Consider the following 18,223-nt stretch of genomic DNA (forward strand, 5'->3'; position numbering starts at 1 on the left):
CTATAAGAGTCTATTAATTGTTAACACAGCTTTTGCCAAGGCTTGCCAGGTTGTATTATGTAACTATAATGGCTTAGTTGTAAAGTTAGAAACTAATGTGCTGTATTGCAGTCCTCAGGTTTATAAACAACATTTAAAGTAATAGATGATGTATTCCACATTAATACATATAAAGATACTTTTTTAAAAGATCATCAGTACTCTAAACAATTAAAATCAATCAAACATATTTTTTTATATATGTGTTGTCCTCACACGCTAACAAAAGCTACATCCAGTTTAAACTCACACAGCATTACATTCCCGCAGCGCACAGGGCCTCAGGTCTTAGTGTGATATGTGGACTGTGTAACTTAATACTCTGTGTCTTTACCCAGCTCCCTGAAGAGCGGGTATTATGTGAGCAAATTGGATGCTCAAACAGTCAGTCCGTGACCTTCCCTCATCCTGGATGTTGACCCCCGTATAAAGAGAGACATTACATCTCGTTACACAACAACACGGCTCAGGCGCTTCGCTCCAGATAAAGAAAAATGTCTCAATTAAATCTTCACTGGGGCCCCCTGCCGAAGAGTTATCGCTGCCCCGGTAGCGCTGATCGCTACACTCACACATCCTCAAAAGTTATTTGACATAAATTGCCAGAGTCACATCATTTCCTGCCACACTCTGAGCAGGATTTACAGCTGATCCCATTGACTGGGAGCTGAACCTCCAATAAAATTCCTCAAGAGCCCGTGGGGCCATGAGATGCACCTATCTACCCTTCATCAGACCCCTCTTCCCTGCTTGCAGATTAACCATGCAAATACACACAGGTGGGAGGGTGATACCGACAAAACATTTATGCACATTTATGCAACTGGGCTGATATGAGGGAAGGAGTGCGCACAAGACAGGCTGATTGGGTTTTATCTGATGGGGGAGATTAGAAAGGAGGGAATTGGAAGAAGAAGAGAAAAAAACCTAAAGGAGAGTGAATTATCTAAAGCTTTAATTGGAAAATGAGAGGTGAGTGCCGCCCATTTTCTCTGGAGGATATCAAAGCATATCTCCTTATATTAAAGAGAAAAAAACTAAGAGTGGTAAGGTCATTGTTAGACAAGCATATCAGCTCTTGGAAAAAAAAAAAAAGTAAAGCTGAAAATGGCTTATCATTAGCACTAAGGGCACTGAAGAGAAAGGTGTGCACTTAACTACAAAAAACAACCTTATGGCTGCATTAGTTACGTTAGCCTCGCAGATATTAGACCAAGGTGAATAAAGCGCATTAATGGCTGCGGTCTCTTAATGGTCATGATGATTCTTGCTCAGGTTCAAACCTACCAGATGGAAAGGGAGTTTCAGCAATGGCTTTCAATAATCATCTTAGGTCATCTAATTACAAACAACGTTTTCATCAGGTGATGAGATTTATACTCGGGACCACTCACTTTCTTGTTTGTCGTCTTCCCCAGGCTGCTGTCTCTCTCTAGTGGTGATGCGTGAGAAATAGGGACTTGTAGGCCTTTCATAACAAAAGTCTACCATCCTGTGAACTGCTGTCTGCATAAAATACAAGAGATTCGCTTTTGAAATAATCAGGGTAACATGCCGAACTGTTGCCTCTATTAAAATAGTGAGAATGTGCAAGCTTTTAATGTGCTCAGAAAAAAGCTCCAACTCACATTTGTACAAATGTCTCAATTTTAATATCCTCATAATGGGGAAGAAACAACAGCTAGTTAAGTAGTCAGCGAAGGCAGGAAGGTTATTTGTTCATAAACAAGTCTGACCTCCTTTAAAATCAGCCACATTAAGTATTTGTTTCTCTTTTTTTGGCTAATATATTGATTTGCTTTCTGTTCTTCACTACCATACTGTTTGTTTGCCTGTCAAAGATCATACCTGAATAACAAAGTCAAATAATGCTGAATTTACAAGCTGTGTTAATACTGGTTTTTATCATTTCATTTCACATTTCTTTCATTTTCAGGATATTTTCCAATAAAAAAACAAAGCATTAGTATAAATTATAGCCTCAGAAGACTAAAGTTTTCTGTCAACATTAACATAAAAATGTTATTTTAGGTCACTGTTCATGCAGATGATACAGCAGATAAGTGAAGGCCTTCTCTACAGCTTGGCACAGCATTTCATTGGAGGCTCAGCAGTAGCCACATCAGCAGTAGTAGCAGCAGCAGCAGTGGCTTCAGGGCCTCCAGCTGGGGTTGGCTGCTGCCTCTGCCTGCCTACCAGCACTGAGGCTTTTGGGGGGGGGGGGGGGGGGGGTAGAGTTGTGGGCAGGATTGCCCTGGGGCACGTCGCTCATGCACCAGTAAAGAAAACTGAAATTCTGTGCTAGGAATGCTTGCTGCCCTAAGCGATTTGATTTCACAAAGTGAGGTCTGGAGCGCTGGTGTGAGCACTGCACATGGCAAGAAGAGGAGCGCAGATGATAGGTCAACGAAATCTGTTACAAAATGAATAAATAAATAAAAACTCAGCAGACAAAATTTGATTTGTACCTTTATCATTATTTGCATTAACAGTGTGTGGAATTCTACATTTTTAAGATCTGCATACATTATACTACATCTGCTGACAGTGGATGTCTGTACACATGAAGTTACATGTCTGAGGACTCAGTGGTTCTCTGTCAACCGTACAGCTGTGGCAACTCTAAAATTAAAAAGAATTTACACTTCAATCAACACATACGGACAATTCTGAACATTGTTCAAGTATTTCTTCCCAGTATGAGCCCAGACAGAAAACGTTAGAACAAAACCGCACATGGAGGTTTGTGAAAACGGACACGTTAATGATGCGACTTTAATACTGCTCACAAGTCTTGTTTTTTAGCTCACACCTTCTTGTTCAAAATTGTTGATTTTTAGGCTGTTGTTGAACTACATTAAACACATAAGTGATTATTGCTTTAGGGTTTACGGTTCATCAGTTGAGGTTATTCAGTTCGAATCCTTGCCGTTCATCTCTTTGCCACCTACGCTCCATCAAAAGAATAAAAGACAGGATGCTCGAATATATCAAAACAGAGTGATTTAGTTTTAAGGGTTAATTTCTCTTTTAAAACTCACTAAGAGGATTAGTGTTAACCGTCTGAACCTCATAATCCAACTTAAAACCATTATTACTAAAACTCAAAAAAATCCTTCACATGTATCGGATTTTAGGGAATCAGTCGCCATTTGCAACACATACATAACCATACCTTTCTTACACTACTGCTCCTATGCCAGCGTTACTAAATCCTCTATATGGATGTGTGTGTGTGTGTGTGTGTGTGTGTGTGTGTGTGTGTGTGTGTGTGTGTGTGTGTGTGTGTGCGCGCGCGCGCATGTTCTGTTGAGCATGCACCAGCATGATCCTTGCTTTAAGGACACTGCTGGCTAAACTGAAAACTAACCTTATCATCAGGAGCCGCTAAAATACTGTAAAAAATGTCAGTGGAAGTACAGGTAACACTGGAAGCATTTGACAAACACACAGCTAATGGGTTTGTCTTCACCGTGCTGATACACGGTTCCACTAAAAGCTGAAAGCAAACGTAGCCTAAAGTCGACAGTCACTGCAGGGCTCGCGGTTGAACACTCCTTCTGATTAGAAGACCAGAAAAGTCCTGGTTTCAGACACAAACAAAGACATCGAGGGCTTGTTCGTTAATCAGCCAACAGGCCGGTTAGTTGTTCCTCCAGAGTGCAATGCAGTCTAATACATCTGAGTCAATGTGTCCTCTTGCTGGTGTCTATTTACTATTTCTACTGAAGTGACGTCCCTTAGTGGGCAGAAAGCCGGGGGAGGGGGCAGCTGCTGCCAGCAAACAACAAACATTAAACATGCTCGGAGCTCTCAAATAGTTTGAATGAGTGATGAATAAATAATAATTACAGTGAAATGTCAAAGAAGGCACACACAATAACCAAGGAGGTCAGCATCAGGCAAATTGGCACAGAAGTGTAAAAACATGCTTTAAAAACAAAAGAAAAATGGAGGGAGAGGCAGAAATTACATTATTAGGAAATTACAGGATAAAAATATGAAAAATATGTGTTAATGGGACTATGACTGGAATTAGACATCAGGGGGAAAAAAATCATGCACAAAAAAAGAGATCACTATTTTCAAGATACACAAAAATCGCCTCAAAAAATTAAAATAAACCTGCTGCAACCCAGTCGACGCAGCGAGACACACTCCCAGAAAGCTATTTGGTTTCATTCAGTCCTCTGGCTATGTCTTTTAATTACATATGCAGCTAGTATATAGTTGTGCACATACAGCCAGTAGTGGGATGTGTAGCTCGTAATAGATGTACGCAAATTATTGCAGGCTTCACCTGACAGTCCAGCTCTTGCTGCACACGTGTGGCTGGGCTCTATGTGCTTTGGAGCTGGGAGTCTAGACTAGTGTAGGGCTGTGAGGCAGGCTGGAGCCTGGAAGGAGGCTGAGAGATGCTAAGTCTGCAGCTGGATGGTACCTTTGACAAAATAGGGAACAAAGAGCAGATCACGCGAAGCTGTCACCAGTAGAAAGAGCGTGACAGGAAGTTGGCAGCCGTACTGAGCCAGCCCATGCCGTCAGTGATAGATCCTACACGTGTGACAGCTTTGTCCTGCTCCTGGGAGGGACTCTCGTCCTCAGGCAGGTAGTCTGGGATGTCTGTGTTTTCCTCGACCACCACCGCTGAATCCTCCTGGAATGGCACCACCAGCTGCACACAGTCAGGGGTGGGAATCAAAAAAGTGAATAAAGTGCTTTTTTAAGCAAATACATAAGATTAGGTGGGTTAGCATAAAGCTCAACTGTTTGGCAACAGAGTCTAAAACCACAGTTTAGGTTCAAATACAGCAGTGAGACAGGTCTGACCCCTGCTGGCTGCACGGTAAACTGCTACTTTCTTGTAATTACTAAAGCAATAATCACTCAAAATATTTATAGGGTAATAGCTTATTTTTTATAGAGTTGGTAAATTTATGCTCTTTGAATGTGGGCCACTGAAGAATGGGGACTATTTGCTGTAAAAGGTGCAACAAGGACTAGTCATGTCTTTGGCAAAAAGCAAACTAGCCTACAGGCTGAGGCAGAGATGTGACTAGCTAATCATGTCAGTGTGAATAAGTCTCAGCCACAGGCAGGGGGATAGACTCCCTGTACACAGATAAACACAACATACATCGAGCACACTGACCTATCAGCTGGAGGCTTCAAGGGGGAAATCAGTTTTATATAAAGGAGTTTAATGTAAACAGTGCGAGTCTAACATTGCTTTGATTCCCACATCTAAGCACTCCGGTCCTCTTTACCTCTCCTCCATCCTCTGTCTTCACCACCTGCTGAGCCATCAGTACTTTGGTGGAGTTAATGGCCGTTCCCAACGCCTAGGAGAAGAAAATGCATTTCATTTCAAAAACAGTATGCAACGTGATGATACTACTGGGTCAGCTAACCTGTGCACAAGTGCATCTGGTACCAGTATCAACATGAAATATTTGCCATCCAACAAATGTGATTACTTATATGTGACTTGTTAAGATATGTTCCGATTTAATATGCTAGGAATGACAACTATTTTATATTTAAAATACCAATTTTAAAAACCACTTCCAAGACTGTTAATGATAAAACACGAATCATCCATAAATTAATACATGCTTTCCAAATGAAACTGGTATTAGCCTTAAAGTCAAAATATGTGTCCCTGAACTCTAAAAGAGATTTTCTGTGTCCGGACAGACATTTTACCTCAGCTTTAAGGTCAGAGCGGATCCTGACCACACATCTCTTAACAGCCATCTGGAAGGTAAAACTAATGACTCCTCGAATCTTCAGCAAGGCCTCCTCACACAGGCTCCTTCGAGTCTGAAAGCAGGAAGGGACACAGTGACCATTAGGAACAGAAAGAAGAAGAAATTCTCTCTTAGATATACATTTATAAGCTTGAAAATGTGATTTTGTTCAATTTTAACTAAATATTTTAATGATAAAATAATAAACTGCTATTTAAAACTCACTTTTGGGAAACAAATTATAGATTTTTAGTCTCTAGCTTCAACAGCGTTGTGTGTTTCTGCTAAGGAGACAGAGAAGCAGCCCATCAGAGGCCGTCTGTCTGCTGTAATGTAATCGGGCTAGGTGAAAGCTTCCTGGGGAGCAGCATTCAGCTTCAGGCTCAATGTCCTGCTGTTCAGAGGCTGACATTTACAACCTGACCCCTCTGCCCTCTTATCATGTGCCAGATAGACACCCTTATGATGTTTGGCAAACACTGTGATTATGGCAGCAGCAAACATGAGACTCTTGTGCACTGTGGACATTTGGTATGTGTCTGGACCTGACAGAAGCCTGACGATACGCTGTGTTAAGACTTCAATGGACTTACAGAATCGTCCAGTCCATCGATGTGCAGCACGACAGTTTTGGCCCTCTTGTTGTTGGAGCCCAGGAAGAAATGGGCTTTGCGCCGGCAGGAGGCGGCAGCTGCCTCGGCCTTCTCAGCCTCTTCTTTACCAGCTGACTGCAAAATCTCATAGATCTCTGAGGCCAGCAGTTTGGTCTCCCCAGGTGAGGTGCTCCTTCAGTGACAAAAAGTACATGTACAGATGAGTTACTAGCCCACCTGTGAAGTTTTTGTCAAAAAATTCCCAAGTGCATTTTAATAGTGCAAAAAGGATTTCCAACATAGTTTCCAATTATATTAATTTTAGAAAGCATAAATTATTTCTATTTTCTTTAAATTACCAGGTTCATTATTATTACCTACCTAAAAAACTGAGCTTTGTTTTGTTTTAGCCATAGCACTCAAGACTCAAAGCGTATAAAATCAAGGTAAATGTTGCCAGCTCAGAAGTGAGAAAAGAATTGTTGACGCTCAAAAAGCAGGAGACAGACACGTTGAGTGAGAAGCGTCTATTAACCCCAGAACAACTGTCAAGACATTAGTAAATGACTTCGCCAAGTTAGGAATTTTAGTCTTAAAGGAGACAATCACTAGAAACCTGCACAGCAATGGACTGCGAGGTTGTAGACCAACAAAAACGCCAATACTGCAAAATAGAGACCTGACTTACTAAGGATAACCAGGAAAAAGATTATATATATTGGAAGCACATACGTTACTCAGAAGAGATGAAACTGAAGCTCTTGGCTAAAGAGATCCTGCTCATGTTTGAAGAAGGGAGAGGCATACAACCCAAAGAACACCATCCCCACACATTAAATTGCTGTGGTAGAAGTATGCTGTGGGGATGTTTCATTGTGACTGGAGCTGTGAATCTCATCAAGATGGAAGGAATTATGAGGAAAGAAGGATATGGGAAGGTTTTAACAGAAAACCTCAAGCAGTCAGCAGCAAAATGGCTCAGTGCCGTCGCTTCCGACACAACAAGAACCCAAAGCATACGTCGCCCCTGGTAAAGACCCACCTCCAGAAGACCAAACTGAATGTTGTTGACTGGCCTGCAAACAGTTTTGACTTGAATACCACTGAAAATCTGTGGAGTGAACTAAAGACCAAAGTCAGTGCAAGGAGACCATCAAAGAACCGTGAAATGTTGTTGATGTCCAAGCAAGTGGTCAGCGTCACCCAGCAGAGCAGAGCTGAAACTACCTGATAAGTCTCTGGATGTCTTTTTAAGTACATCTGTACTGAAAATAAAGGTGCAAAAGATGAAGTAATTCTGATGCAAAGAATAAATCAGCTAATTTAGGCTTGTGAAAATGACAATTAACGTGAATGAAAGTAGAAACGGTATTGCCAAAGCCTGCATGACTCTGTAGGAAGTGTGAACTGACTCATAAAACTGAAATTAATTAAGAGCTGCAACAGACAGAAATCTAGAGAATTAAACATTTGAAAGTAAGTAGCCCCTTGCAGGTATCCAAATTCGGTATGAAAGCCTCTAACAAGCAAAGTATATACGGTGGGTTTCATGCACTGCTTAATAATCATCACATCAAGATCTATGTGTAGCTGAAGTCTTTCATTACATGTTTGATGTTTTTAATAGTCTGAGTCTAAAGTCCACTAATAACAGTCAGATAGAAATATGCTGAAGTCACTAGTTGTTATTGTTTTTTTGGGTTTTTTTTTTTTTGGTAATGCCAAAACTATGTTACGCAGGTTTAATTCTAAGCTTTGTAAGCATCCCCATTGTCCTGATTCTGGAAATTAACAGGCACCCACATTCACAGGAAGCCTTTAAAGGTAACTCCTCTTTGCATCGCTCTATTCCAAAATTGTTTGTGCAGCTATTTAGTGCAACTAAAGACAATGTTGCCATTATAGACACAACAACTGAAACACAAGTTAATTATGCCTATTCTGCACTGCCGTCAGATTTGCTACTGTCCATTTTGCAAAAATCTCACAGCAAAGCATAATATTTCACGGGCAGCAGCTTTTTGCAAGAAATTCATGTGAGGTCAGGAGCCATTGTTGTGCCAGAATTTATATTTTATGAGGGATCCTGGGTTACTCCCGCAGGCTATATTGCTTCATGTGTCACCAAGTCATCACTCCTTCCATATTAACCGCATATGACATTAGCTGTCTGGCACTGCCACCCTCTGGGAGCCTGACGGTCCACAGAGCTGTGCCACACATTCCTAACGCAGCTCTGCAGAAGCCTTCCAGCAAACAAAACACTCTTATGAGTAAATTCATTAAATATACTTAATACTTAATAATAATCACTGAAGAAAATGAGGCTACCTGAGAGCTTAATGACTTAAGGGTTTAAAAATCACATTCACACCCGTTTTGTACAACAATGCTAGACACTTCCCTTTAGCCATGTGTTCCCACTCTGTCCAGCTACGATCGACCTCCACTCAAAGTCAGCATGACTGGGCTGTAAGCTCAGAACCTTGCTTCTGTTCCTGCAGGGCTACTGTTCATGCCAACACCTACAAGCTGGAGTGACTGGCTTACTTTACGGTTAGCATGAGCTATTGCCACAGGTGCTTCTAGACACTCAATCAGATAAAAGCAGTTGTCTCTCTTAAAAATGACATGTTTATGATCATGTTTTTAAAAGCAGATCTCATTATATGCAATGTTCTTCTAAAGCTTTTAAAGGACAGTCAACACAAAAAATTAAAATTACCATGTCTGCAAGATATTCTACTTACTGCAAAACAAAACAAGTGCTAATATACGCCTACATCAATTAGCACATGCACAAAGAGAACTTTCAGAGACGACAAAATGGATTTAAATCTGTAACGTGCAAAACTGCATTTTAAGCCTTTGTCACCCTATTCTAGTTCAACTTTCATCACACATTCATCCTGACATGGCAAACAGAAGGACATCAGCCTGCCTGGAAAATTCTGCAGCGTGGCAAACACTGTCCATGCAAAACAATTAAAAAAAAAAAAAAACATGTTAAAGGTTTCATGTAAAGAAAATGCACTGTGAGCATGTGTGTCCGTGCTCTGTGCGTGTGTTTGCATGTGTGTGTGTGTGTGTGTGTGTGTGTGAGATGGGAACATGGACTTGCTTCTGCATGACATTCTGCAAACTCAGCATCATGCCCAGTTCGCCCTTCATCTTCTCTCTGTTGGCTCGACATTCTGCCAGGTAGCGCACGGCCTGCAAGGACAAGGGCAGCTGTTATCTATTTGGCCATAAAAGCTGAAAGACGCTTTGTGATATTAAAAGAAAGAAAAAGAAAAAAAGGCACGACTTTAAAAGGGGCATGCATGTGCAAACATTAAATGTTACATAACTGATATAAATACAAATGTACTGCCTTTGTGTTTACCGGGTAACCGAAAAAAGTAGTTATATAAAGCCACTTCAAATGTGTGCACACAATGTGAACGAATGGCTATAGAGGAAGTCGTGAAGGGTGACTATGTAAAGCATAGTGTTTACACCACATCAAACAGCAGATGTCCCTATTGTGCAGTGTTTCCAAATATGGACCTTTTTTCTTTTTTTCTTTGATATTGCGCCATGTGCAAGCTTGTGACTGAATGTTACACACAGGTGGAAAACATGCCCTTTAAACTGTCACTGAAACCTGTTCTGACACTGCAGGACAGCAGGGGAGGTTTTCCCTTACAAACCAAGTGCTTTGTGTTTTATGTGACCACATACTTACCAATAGTGCAGAGTAGACAACCTGTGGATTTGGATGGTCCAAAAAGAGGATAAGACCTGGCAGACAGCCTTGGTCTTCTACTATGGCTCTTCGGTTCAAGGGGTCTGCGGCAAGATCCCGCAACTGGTTCACCACAGTCAGTGCATCCATCTCTGCACTCATGGTGCTTCTTGTCTCGATGCCACACACATTAAAACAGTCTCTTCCTAAAATAAAACGATAGAATATTTTAGAAAGCGTATGTTGAACAACTCAGAGAAGCAGCTAATTTTAGTTTTTAAAAGACCTTTTCTAATTGAAATCTAATTTTCACATCTTTTACAATTTGGTAACATGCTCAAAGATATTCGGTTTGGGATCATTTAAAGCCAAGCTCAAAGCAGTGAATGTTGTTGACAGTGTGGCCTTGCACTAGACTAACTCTCTGAATAATTTCTTGCCCATTAACTAGGGAGGGACCTTAGATCATGTGATTCTTCTGTTGTTGCACAGAGAACAACAAAAAACATTTGGTGATGCTCTTTCCAGACTTGCAGCTAAAAACATCTATATTACACAGGTAAACGAACAATCTATTAATTTGGACCTATAATATAATTTTATATATATCACTTTAATTTTTATTAGCTTTATTGAATGTATTCATTTTGCTAGTCATATTTCGTTGATCTCTTCGTTCACGTTTTTATTTTAAAGTGTATAAAAGTCTATACAGCTTTATTTTTTTGCATCCAAGTCACTTGTAAATATTTATAACTTGATGTCTTTAGAAAACAAAGTTGGGTTGATTGTAAATCTTACAACGTTTAAACTAACTTGCTGCAAACCTATGTTAATGGTACAATTTCTAATAATGTTATGCGTTGGCGGCAAATTCTAACTACTAAACACTATATCAGCAATAATATGTGTAAAACGTACAGTGCAATCTGACTGAGAAGTGGATTATAACTACACAGCTAGACATGTATGATAGTTGTCATACTATCTGAAGATCGAGTAGTTTAGCGTTGTATGAGGCACTTGAACCAGTACTTTAATTTGCGCTAACCCAAATACAGATGCTCCTTTCAGTGAAAAGACACTTTCTACGACCCCTAACCTCACCTCAAATCACGCCCTGTGAGACGGTCCGGGCTATGCTAGCTAGGCTAGCAGGCATTACTTGACAATTGGAGCATACCTTCCTGTCAGTTTTCGTGGAAACCAAGAGACAATTCCCCGTGACTTCGGCTACGACGGATTCAAAGACTGCGCAACCACAAAAATCCTACGTTACAAACAGCTAACCCCAAAACAAGAGAAACGAAATTATTTCAGTAACGCCAGGCCTGCGCCTCTATCTCCCCTTTGCCTGTTTAGCTAGCAGCTGTGCACTGCACTGTGTTTGTGTTTTGTGGCGAGCAAATGGGGTACAGCTGTTTCTTCATAAAGGACATCCCATTTTTCCACCAGGATCCCAACAGTTTAACTGTGACATAGCTCCGTCGGGAAATGTAGGGAACTATAACGAACGTCCACATATTTGCTAGCATGTGGTTGGATGGTCTAGTAGAATGGACTGTCGTGATAGCAAATCACAAGACAGATATGTTTTAGAGTTCAATGCTAATTGGTGACTTTCTTTGCCAATCAATTATAATAACCAATCGTGAGGTTAATCTACGTAATCGTTTTTTTCAATTGGCTCAAAATGCATTCCATAGGTCCTACTATGTTAGCCACTATCTGCTGTCCATGTCCGTCGTGTTGACAAGGTGGAAAAATTGAGAAAGTTATTCTACAAGCGCAAGTCCGGTAAGTTGGAATGGAAGTAAGGCACATACTGATCTTTGGATGTGAATACAATATAAAACACGTGGTGATAACTGTCTCGGGTAAGTTATAAATTATTATAAATGTGTGTTTCTAGGTCAAATCCTTATAAAATTCATCGGATTGTATTAGCTAGCCAGCTGCTATCATTAGCCGGTTAGCATAAATGCCCGCTAAAGTTGAGACTCACTCATTTAGCTTAATCATACACTCTATAAAAACGTTGGTCTGTGTTAAGCTCAGAGCGCTTGTTCCCACGCTTAAATTTGTGGCTTATTAATGTTATATAGAAAGGGAAACATATAAATATTCATATCAGTGAGGATTTACAATGTAAGAGCAGCCAAATTGCAAAAAGAAAAAACACATTGTAAATTTTAGGGAAAAAAAGAAGATAGTTTCTAATTTTTAACATAGCAGAGATTTATTTATTTTTTGTTCCAGAGCATCTTAACGCTGTTATACTGTAGATCCACAAAGTTCTTCCAGTGCGGTTGTTGGTTTAAAGTGTTGTGTTTGATGGTGGTTGAAACTGACTTTCTCACTCTTGTTTTGTATTTCTTCTAGATGACTGGTTGGTGATGATGATGTTGATGTTGGCACGTGTGCCAGTGTACCCTTGAAACGCACCGACAAGAATGAGCAAAGAGTATGCAAGGATGGAAATGGACCTGGTATGTGAAAAATTTGATTAAACACAGATATTTGTTGTTAGTCAGGTGACGGTTCCACATTGACTGAGCTGTATTTAGTTGAATAATAACTTGGCTGTACCCAGTTAAGTTATTATTCAATTGCTTTGAATTGAATTATTATTGCTTTTTCTGTTTCAGGCTTTTGGATCAGTGAAGCCTTATGGGTCCTCGAGAAGTATTGTGAGGAGAATTGGTACAAGTCTCCCGATTAAACCCTGTCCCAGGGTAAATTTTCAGGTGAGGCCAAGTTACTCTCATTAGAGCTTTTTAGTTTTGTCTTATTTAAGGCAAATTAGAATTGAAAGTTTTTTTTCTTTTTCTTTTAAGACAATGACATGTTGTCTCTCTTATGAGTCATTCCTTTCTCTTCATCTGTTTTCACGCACGTCTCTCCTACCTGCTGGAGTCACTGCCATGTGACAAAATCACATGTCCTCTTCAACTTTTGTTTACCTCTGCTCATCTGACTGTTTTCATTTTAGAACCATAAACAGTTTGGGTGAAGGGATATTTGATTACCGCTCGAACACTGACTTTAACCTTTAAGAATTTGATTACCATTTTAAAAATGTTAAAAACTGGCTCGCTGTTCTTCACTTTCCTTCAACTCTGTGCTTTTCTCTTCTTTTCTTCTGTCTCCAGCTACCCTCCGTAGCTATGAGGAATGCAGTATGTCTGCTGTAGGTCAGTTGGTTCGGCAACCTTCAACAACCTTGAGCTGACTAATTCCTACTGAGCTACCTGAACCTTTGATTAACAATGTGTAGATGCTTTTCCTCTAAACTAACCTTATTTTTACTGAATGATTTTCTAACATTAGTTGTTGTATGTGTGCCTGGTGTGCTATCATCAGGCTTTTTTTTTTTTTTTTTTTCCCCTCTAAGCATTTTTTTTAAATCCTCCTCCTCTGATAGCTTTATCCATACCATGATGAAGCTGGTGTCTTGATTGGCAGCAGGAGGCAGAACTGCCTGGTGGCCACTCTGGCTGATGTTGCATGGATCGACAGGGATGAGGATGATGAAGATGACTACTTTAGCAGGCCGAGGTAAGACTATAGTCTGTAGAAAGATATCTCTGAATCAGGCTGAAGACTTAAGCGCTTGTAAAGCGTTACTAGAAGCAGACAGTTTTATTTCAAATCTGCAATGGAAACAGGTCGGGGATCCCACCAGGACTCATGTTTCGAGCCCAGCGGCCTCACCCTCGCAGAAGTCGCCTAAACCGCCAGAACTCTCTACCCAGTATGCATCATGGAGCTTTGGATTCACAGGCGTCAGCTGCTGCCAACAACGAAGCCATTCAGAAGATCAGTGCGCTGGAGACTGAGCTTGCAAAACTCAGGGCTCAAATTGCACAAATTGTTCTGGCTCAAGAAAAGAGTGCACAGCCAGGTACTGCTTAACAATTCTGTTACAAATTTTTTTAAATTGTATTTAAATTTTTTGCAACATACTAAATGACTGTATAGTCTCTTATTTTTCTCTTCATATTTAACTGTAATAATGGAAATGTCCCTCTAGATGGCAGCAGAGTGTCACATGGCGTATACTCTATTTTCTTTCTTTTTTCCTCTTTCTTTTGTGTTACATTTGCTACTACCACAGGGGCACCTCCTCCCCCTCTACCCTGTGGCAACCTGCCACCTCCCCCACCACCTCCACCACCTCCCCCTCTTCCACCCCCACCCGCAAGTCTGCAGCGGACATTTTCGGCCATTGAACTAATAAAAGAGCGTAGAGGGAAGAAGACATGCGGCCAGACAGTTTTGGAGTCAAGACCTGCCGAAATCCCCAGCATGCTCGATGTCCTAAAGGACATGAACAAAGTCAAGCTGCGATCAGTGAAAAGGTAGGCCTCTGCTTAAGACATGAATGAGATACATTTGGAAGTGATGAAAAGTGGCCAGTGAAGTGTTTCTGAGGTGTTTGAAATCTCATTAGTGAATGCAAGTGCTAAGGGCCTTTCACACCAGACGCACAAAATCCAGGCGTATCTTTTGTGCATTAAAAATATTGTTCGGATTCACCTTTTGTTAATGCAACAGTTCACACCGGCAATATAATTTCACTTTTCTCATTTAGAAAACTTGATTTATTTATTCAAGATGAATCTCCATTAAGTCATTGACTTCATGCATTACTTCAAATTCAACTTCATGTTATCAGACACATAGTGTCGTCTTCTGTTTTATTAAGCCGCTGCTACTCAAGATTTTTTTATCACGCTACATTCCTATGTAGTGCCAGAGCTACTGCATGCCCATATTACAGTATTGTGTGCTTTGGTCAGGCTGTTGGAAAACTGATATGTGTAATCACATTGAGAAAAGTTAAAAAAGAAAAAAAAAATAGGGGTGGTAGATGTTGTTTGCCAAAAAATGGGTCATTTTTGCCCGTTGCTAGGTGGTTGCTAGGCATGTAGTGGCTAGGCTATTGTAGTGAAATTAAAACAATGGGATGCTTTCCTCAGGTGTTTTTAGGTGCATAAAGGCTAAAAACACGTCACTGTTGCTAGGCGGTTTCCAGGCTTCATAATACAGAAAGCATAATTCAACTAATTCAATCAAATTAGATGATGTTATCATGAAAATAATGCAAGGTGTTGTAGGGCCGTAAACGTTAAGATCCTCTTAGCATGTTGCTAGGCAACGTGATGACGTTCTCATTGTACTATAGTGATAGTAGCGCCCATGTTTATATGTTCCCTATTTCATCCTAGATCAGTGGACTAATCTTGATGAGGTTTTGCATAAACATTGCCTAGAGCACCTGTGTGACGTACACAAATATTTTATACAAATCCCACAGTCGTACATATTTGTGCATTTGAGAGTTCAGTTGAGGACCGAACGGAATGTCCCACTGTAGAGCAGAGTGGAATGTCAGATGAGAACGATATGGCACAATAAAATGTATGATGGCGTACCTGTCTGCCAGGTTTGCTTGTTGCTAATTTTTGGAGGAGTTCACAGAGAAAGAATCAAACACTCAGTGATTTGGTGCGTTACAGTAACATTGGTAAATGCCCCATCACCTGTGTGTGTTTACAGTCGTCTGGTAGAAGATGATGCCAAAACAAAGTCCAAGGAGCCGGCAGATGCTGCATCTCTCATCGCCGAAGCCTTGAAGCGCAAGTTTGCTCATCGTCATCGAAACGACAGTGAACGAGATGACACGGAAGAATTCAAAATTCCTGTCATAGAAGCGAAGCCTCAAAAAGAAACCATTCCGGTGAGAAATGTTGATGTATTATAAGGAGGCTTATATTAATTGAAAAAAACAAAACAAACAAAAAAACAACTTTTATTATCGAGAATAAGTGAACTCAACACCCCAGATGGTCTGTTACTCAGAACCATGCATGAAGTTGTTCTTCAGAACAGTTTGTAAAAGGCCTGCCTTGTCAGAGAATATTTGGCAGGTGTTTGGATGAACCATCTATCACAGGCTGACGTCAGTAAATCAAATCTGTAAATTACAGAACAGAGTGGTGAGGAGAAAACAAATCTCAGAAAACGTGTAACTCGCTGTGGAGTTCTCAAAGTTTTGTATTTTGGAATTAGCTTTTAACTTTTTGTTTTTAAATGAGTTCAGTTGTGTCCACAGTGGGTTTGCTTGTTATTTTCACTGTTAGTCTTTTGAAATGTTACTGTATTTGGCAACTATGTTTTCCAAGTTGACAAAATCACATCATTTTTTTTTTTTATTTGTTTAGAATTTTTCTCATTTTTATTTTAGTAAATTGCGATTTAAAAAAATAAAAATAAAAATAAAAATTATATTCAGTTTTAGTCTTTAGTTTACTTTCAGTTAACTATGATAATGTTTACCAGCCTGTGTAGTTAGCGTGTTGGAAAACCACTCCTGCTGTTTTTATAAGTATGAATGGAAAAAAAATGTTTCATCAAACCTGAAACATCCTTTAACTTCAACCATACTGACCTGATGTTTCTCTAAAGGATGCTGATCGGTCAACACTAATTGGTTCAGCTACAAGTGAACAATTTGAAGCAGAACCACAAGCTGATTTTTATAAAAGGGCAAAAAAAAACTTAGCGGTTTACAAAAAAGATGAGTAAAATATTTAAAACTCCGTGTTTGTAGATGTCAGTTCAGATGGCACAGATATAATTTTTAAGAAGCATTTCAGGATCTTAATTCATTCTTTTGTCATGCAGTTGTTTAAGTGCTCTGCAGATTTCTCATGCACTTAATTCTGCTGTGTTCTGTTTTTCCACAGTTTGGGCAGCACATGTTGAAAGCAACTGGAAAAAGAAAGTTGGTCTGAACAGACAATGTAAGCCTAAGGTCCAGATGTTCTGTAGATGCATTGAAATTCCTTTTTATCTAATCTGTTTCTTTGGAAGGACAAGGGATTTTTGCCGGAATACGACCTCAAGTCTCACCAGTCATCCTGACTGATTTTGCACTTTTCTAACTTATATTAACCTCTTTCTTTTAAAGACGTTTTATTGTAATTTGTTGTCGTTGAACTGAAGGTCTTAATTTTTGTGTTCAGTCTGTCTCGAGTGAAAGTTGATTTTATTATTGAAACTTTGGGTTTTGTTAAACCTGCGCCTCAGCAGGGCTGATCAGCTTCCTATCTTTTAAGGCTGCATAAAAGCTGAAGAGTTCATAGAAAAGGAAGATTTTATGACTTGTGCACTTTGTTGCCTGACGTTTAGACTACTTTATGATTAGGATCTGTTTATATTTTGGTTTAAGTGAATAATTTAGTTTTTAACACTTAATTATGGCTTAGATTCGTCTCAGTGTAAATTAATGTGTTATCAGTCAGGTTTCAGTGACGCTGGATAATATTTCATCTTCTTCCCAAGTTGCCAGTTTTGCTTTTAGCTGGTTCACAATTATGCATATGTTTTTCTGTGTGATTCGCCTTTAAGAACCAAAGATATTTCACTGAAGCCCTTCAGGATTTCGCCTTTCAATACCAAATTTTGCATTTCATGTCCCTTTTTTTTGTCTTTTTGAAATTAACTGCTGCTGGATACTTAAAGGTACTGGGACACATGCAGCGTTTTGTTTCTACCTCTGCTAGGAAACACTCTCGTAGATTCAAAGTTCAGCAACAACACTAAAGAAACACTACGCTGACACGATACTGCGAAGCTCTGTATTGACAGCATGTTTTAACAAATGTACCCAAAGTCATTAGTATTGCATAAATCCTGCTTTCGTGTAGAGGTTCATCACATTTCCAAGTCTGGATTGGATTCAGAGGCATTCGAGGTTTTTAGGAAGTGTTTTGTTTAATTAAGGAATGCACATTGTTACTATTTGTGACTATTATGTATGCCATGTAATTGCTGCTGAACATCAGCTGGATTGTCTTTCATGGGGAAAGTGGAGTGGATACGTCAGTAGTAATTGTTTTTGTTGAAGTTGTCTTACATAAAAGTTAATTTATCAAACTAATAAATAAAATGTCTATCCTGACCTGTTTTGTTGTCATTTTTGCTGAAGTTGTGAGTTGAAGAAATTATATGATGTTTTGGTCATTTTGAGGTTTTTATCTGAAAATCCATCATTGTGTGATTTCAGATTAAATAATAGACTTAAAACAAACAGTCAACCTAGAAAC

The 18,223-nt window shown here is 39.7% G+C and overlaps 2 protein-coding genes across 2 annotated transcripts; one reads left to right on the forward strand and one right to left on the reverse strand.

Annotated features, from left to right (window-relative positions):
• Window positions 1-2,495: 2,495 nt before the first annotated feature.
• Window positions 2,496-11,569, reverse strand: armc1 (armadillo repeat containing 1). Its single transcript, XM_085287220.1, has 7 exons — window positions 11,293-11,569; window positions 10,110-10,315; window positions 9,504-9,595; window positions 6,383-6,575; window positions 5,746-5,862; window positions 5,307-5,381; window positions 2,496-4,714 (listed from the first exon to the last, which is right to left on the reverse strand). The coding sequence occupies exons 2-7, from the start codon at window positions 10,269-10,271 to the stop codon at window positions 4,523-4,525; spliced, it is 831 nt and encodes a 276-aa protein (XP_085143346.1). The 5' UTR covers window positions 10,272-10,315; window positions 11,293-11,569; the 3' UTR covers window positions 2,496-4,522.
• mtfr1 (mitochondrial fission regulator 1) lies at window positions 11,029-18,078 on the forward strand. The gene is made up of 8 exons (XM_085287219.1): window positions 11,029-11,906; window positions 12,492-12,598; window positions 12,758-12,856; window positions 13,534-13,667; window positions 13,778-14,013; window positions 14,227-14,470; window positions 15,672-15,852; window positions 16,862-18,078. Exons 2-8 carry the CDS (start codon window positions 12,563-12,565, stop codon window positions 16,907-16,909), a joined length of 978 nt encoding a protein of 325 aa, XP_085143345.1. The 5' UTR covers window positions 11,029-11,906; window positions 12,492-12,562; the 3' UTR covers window positions 16,910-18,078.
• Window positions 18,079-18,223: the final 145 nt, after the last annotated feature.

The sequence above is a fragment of the Mchenga conophoros genome, linkage group LG9 (genome assembly GCF_057382185.1).
Source record: "Mchenga conophoros isolate Kocher_MC1m ecotype Shallow Benthic linkage group LG9, M_conophoros_male_GT1.1, whole genome shotgun sequence".
NCBI classification, from domain to species: Eukaryota; Metazoa; Chordata; class Actinopteri; order Cichliformes; family Cichlidae; genus Mchenga; species Mchenga conophoros.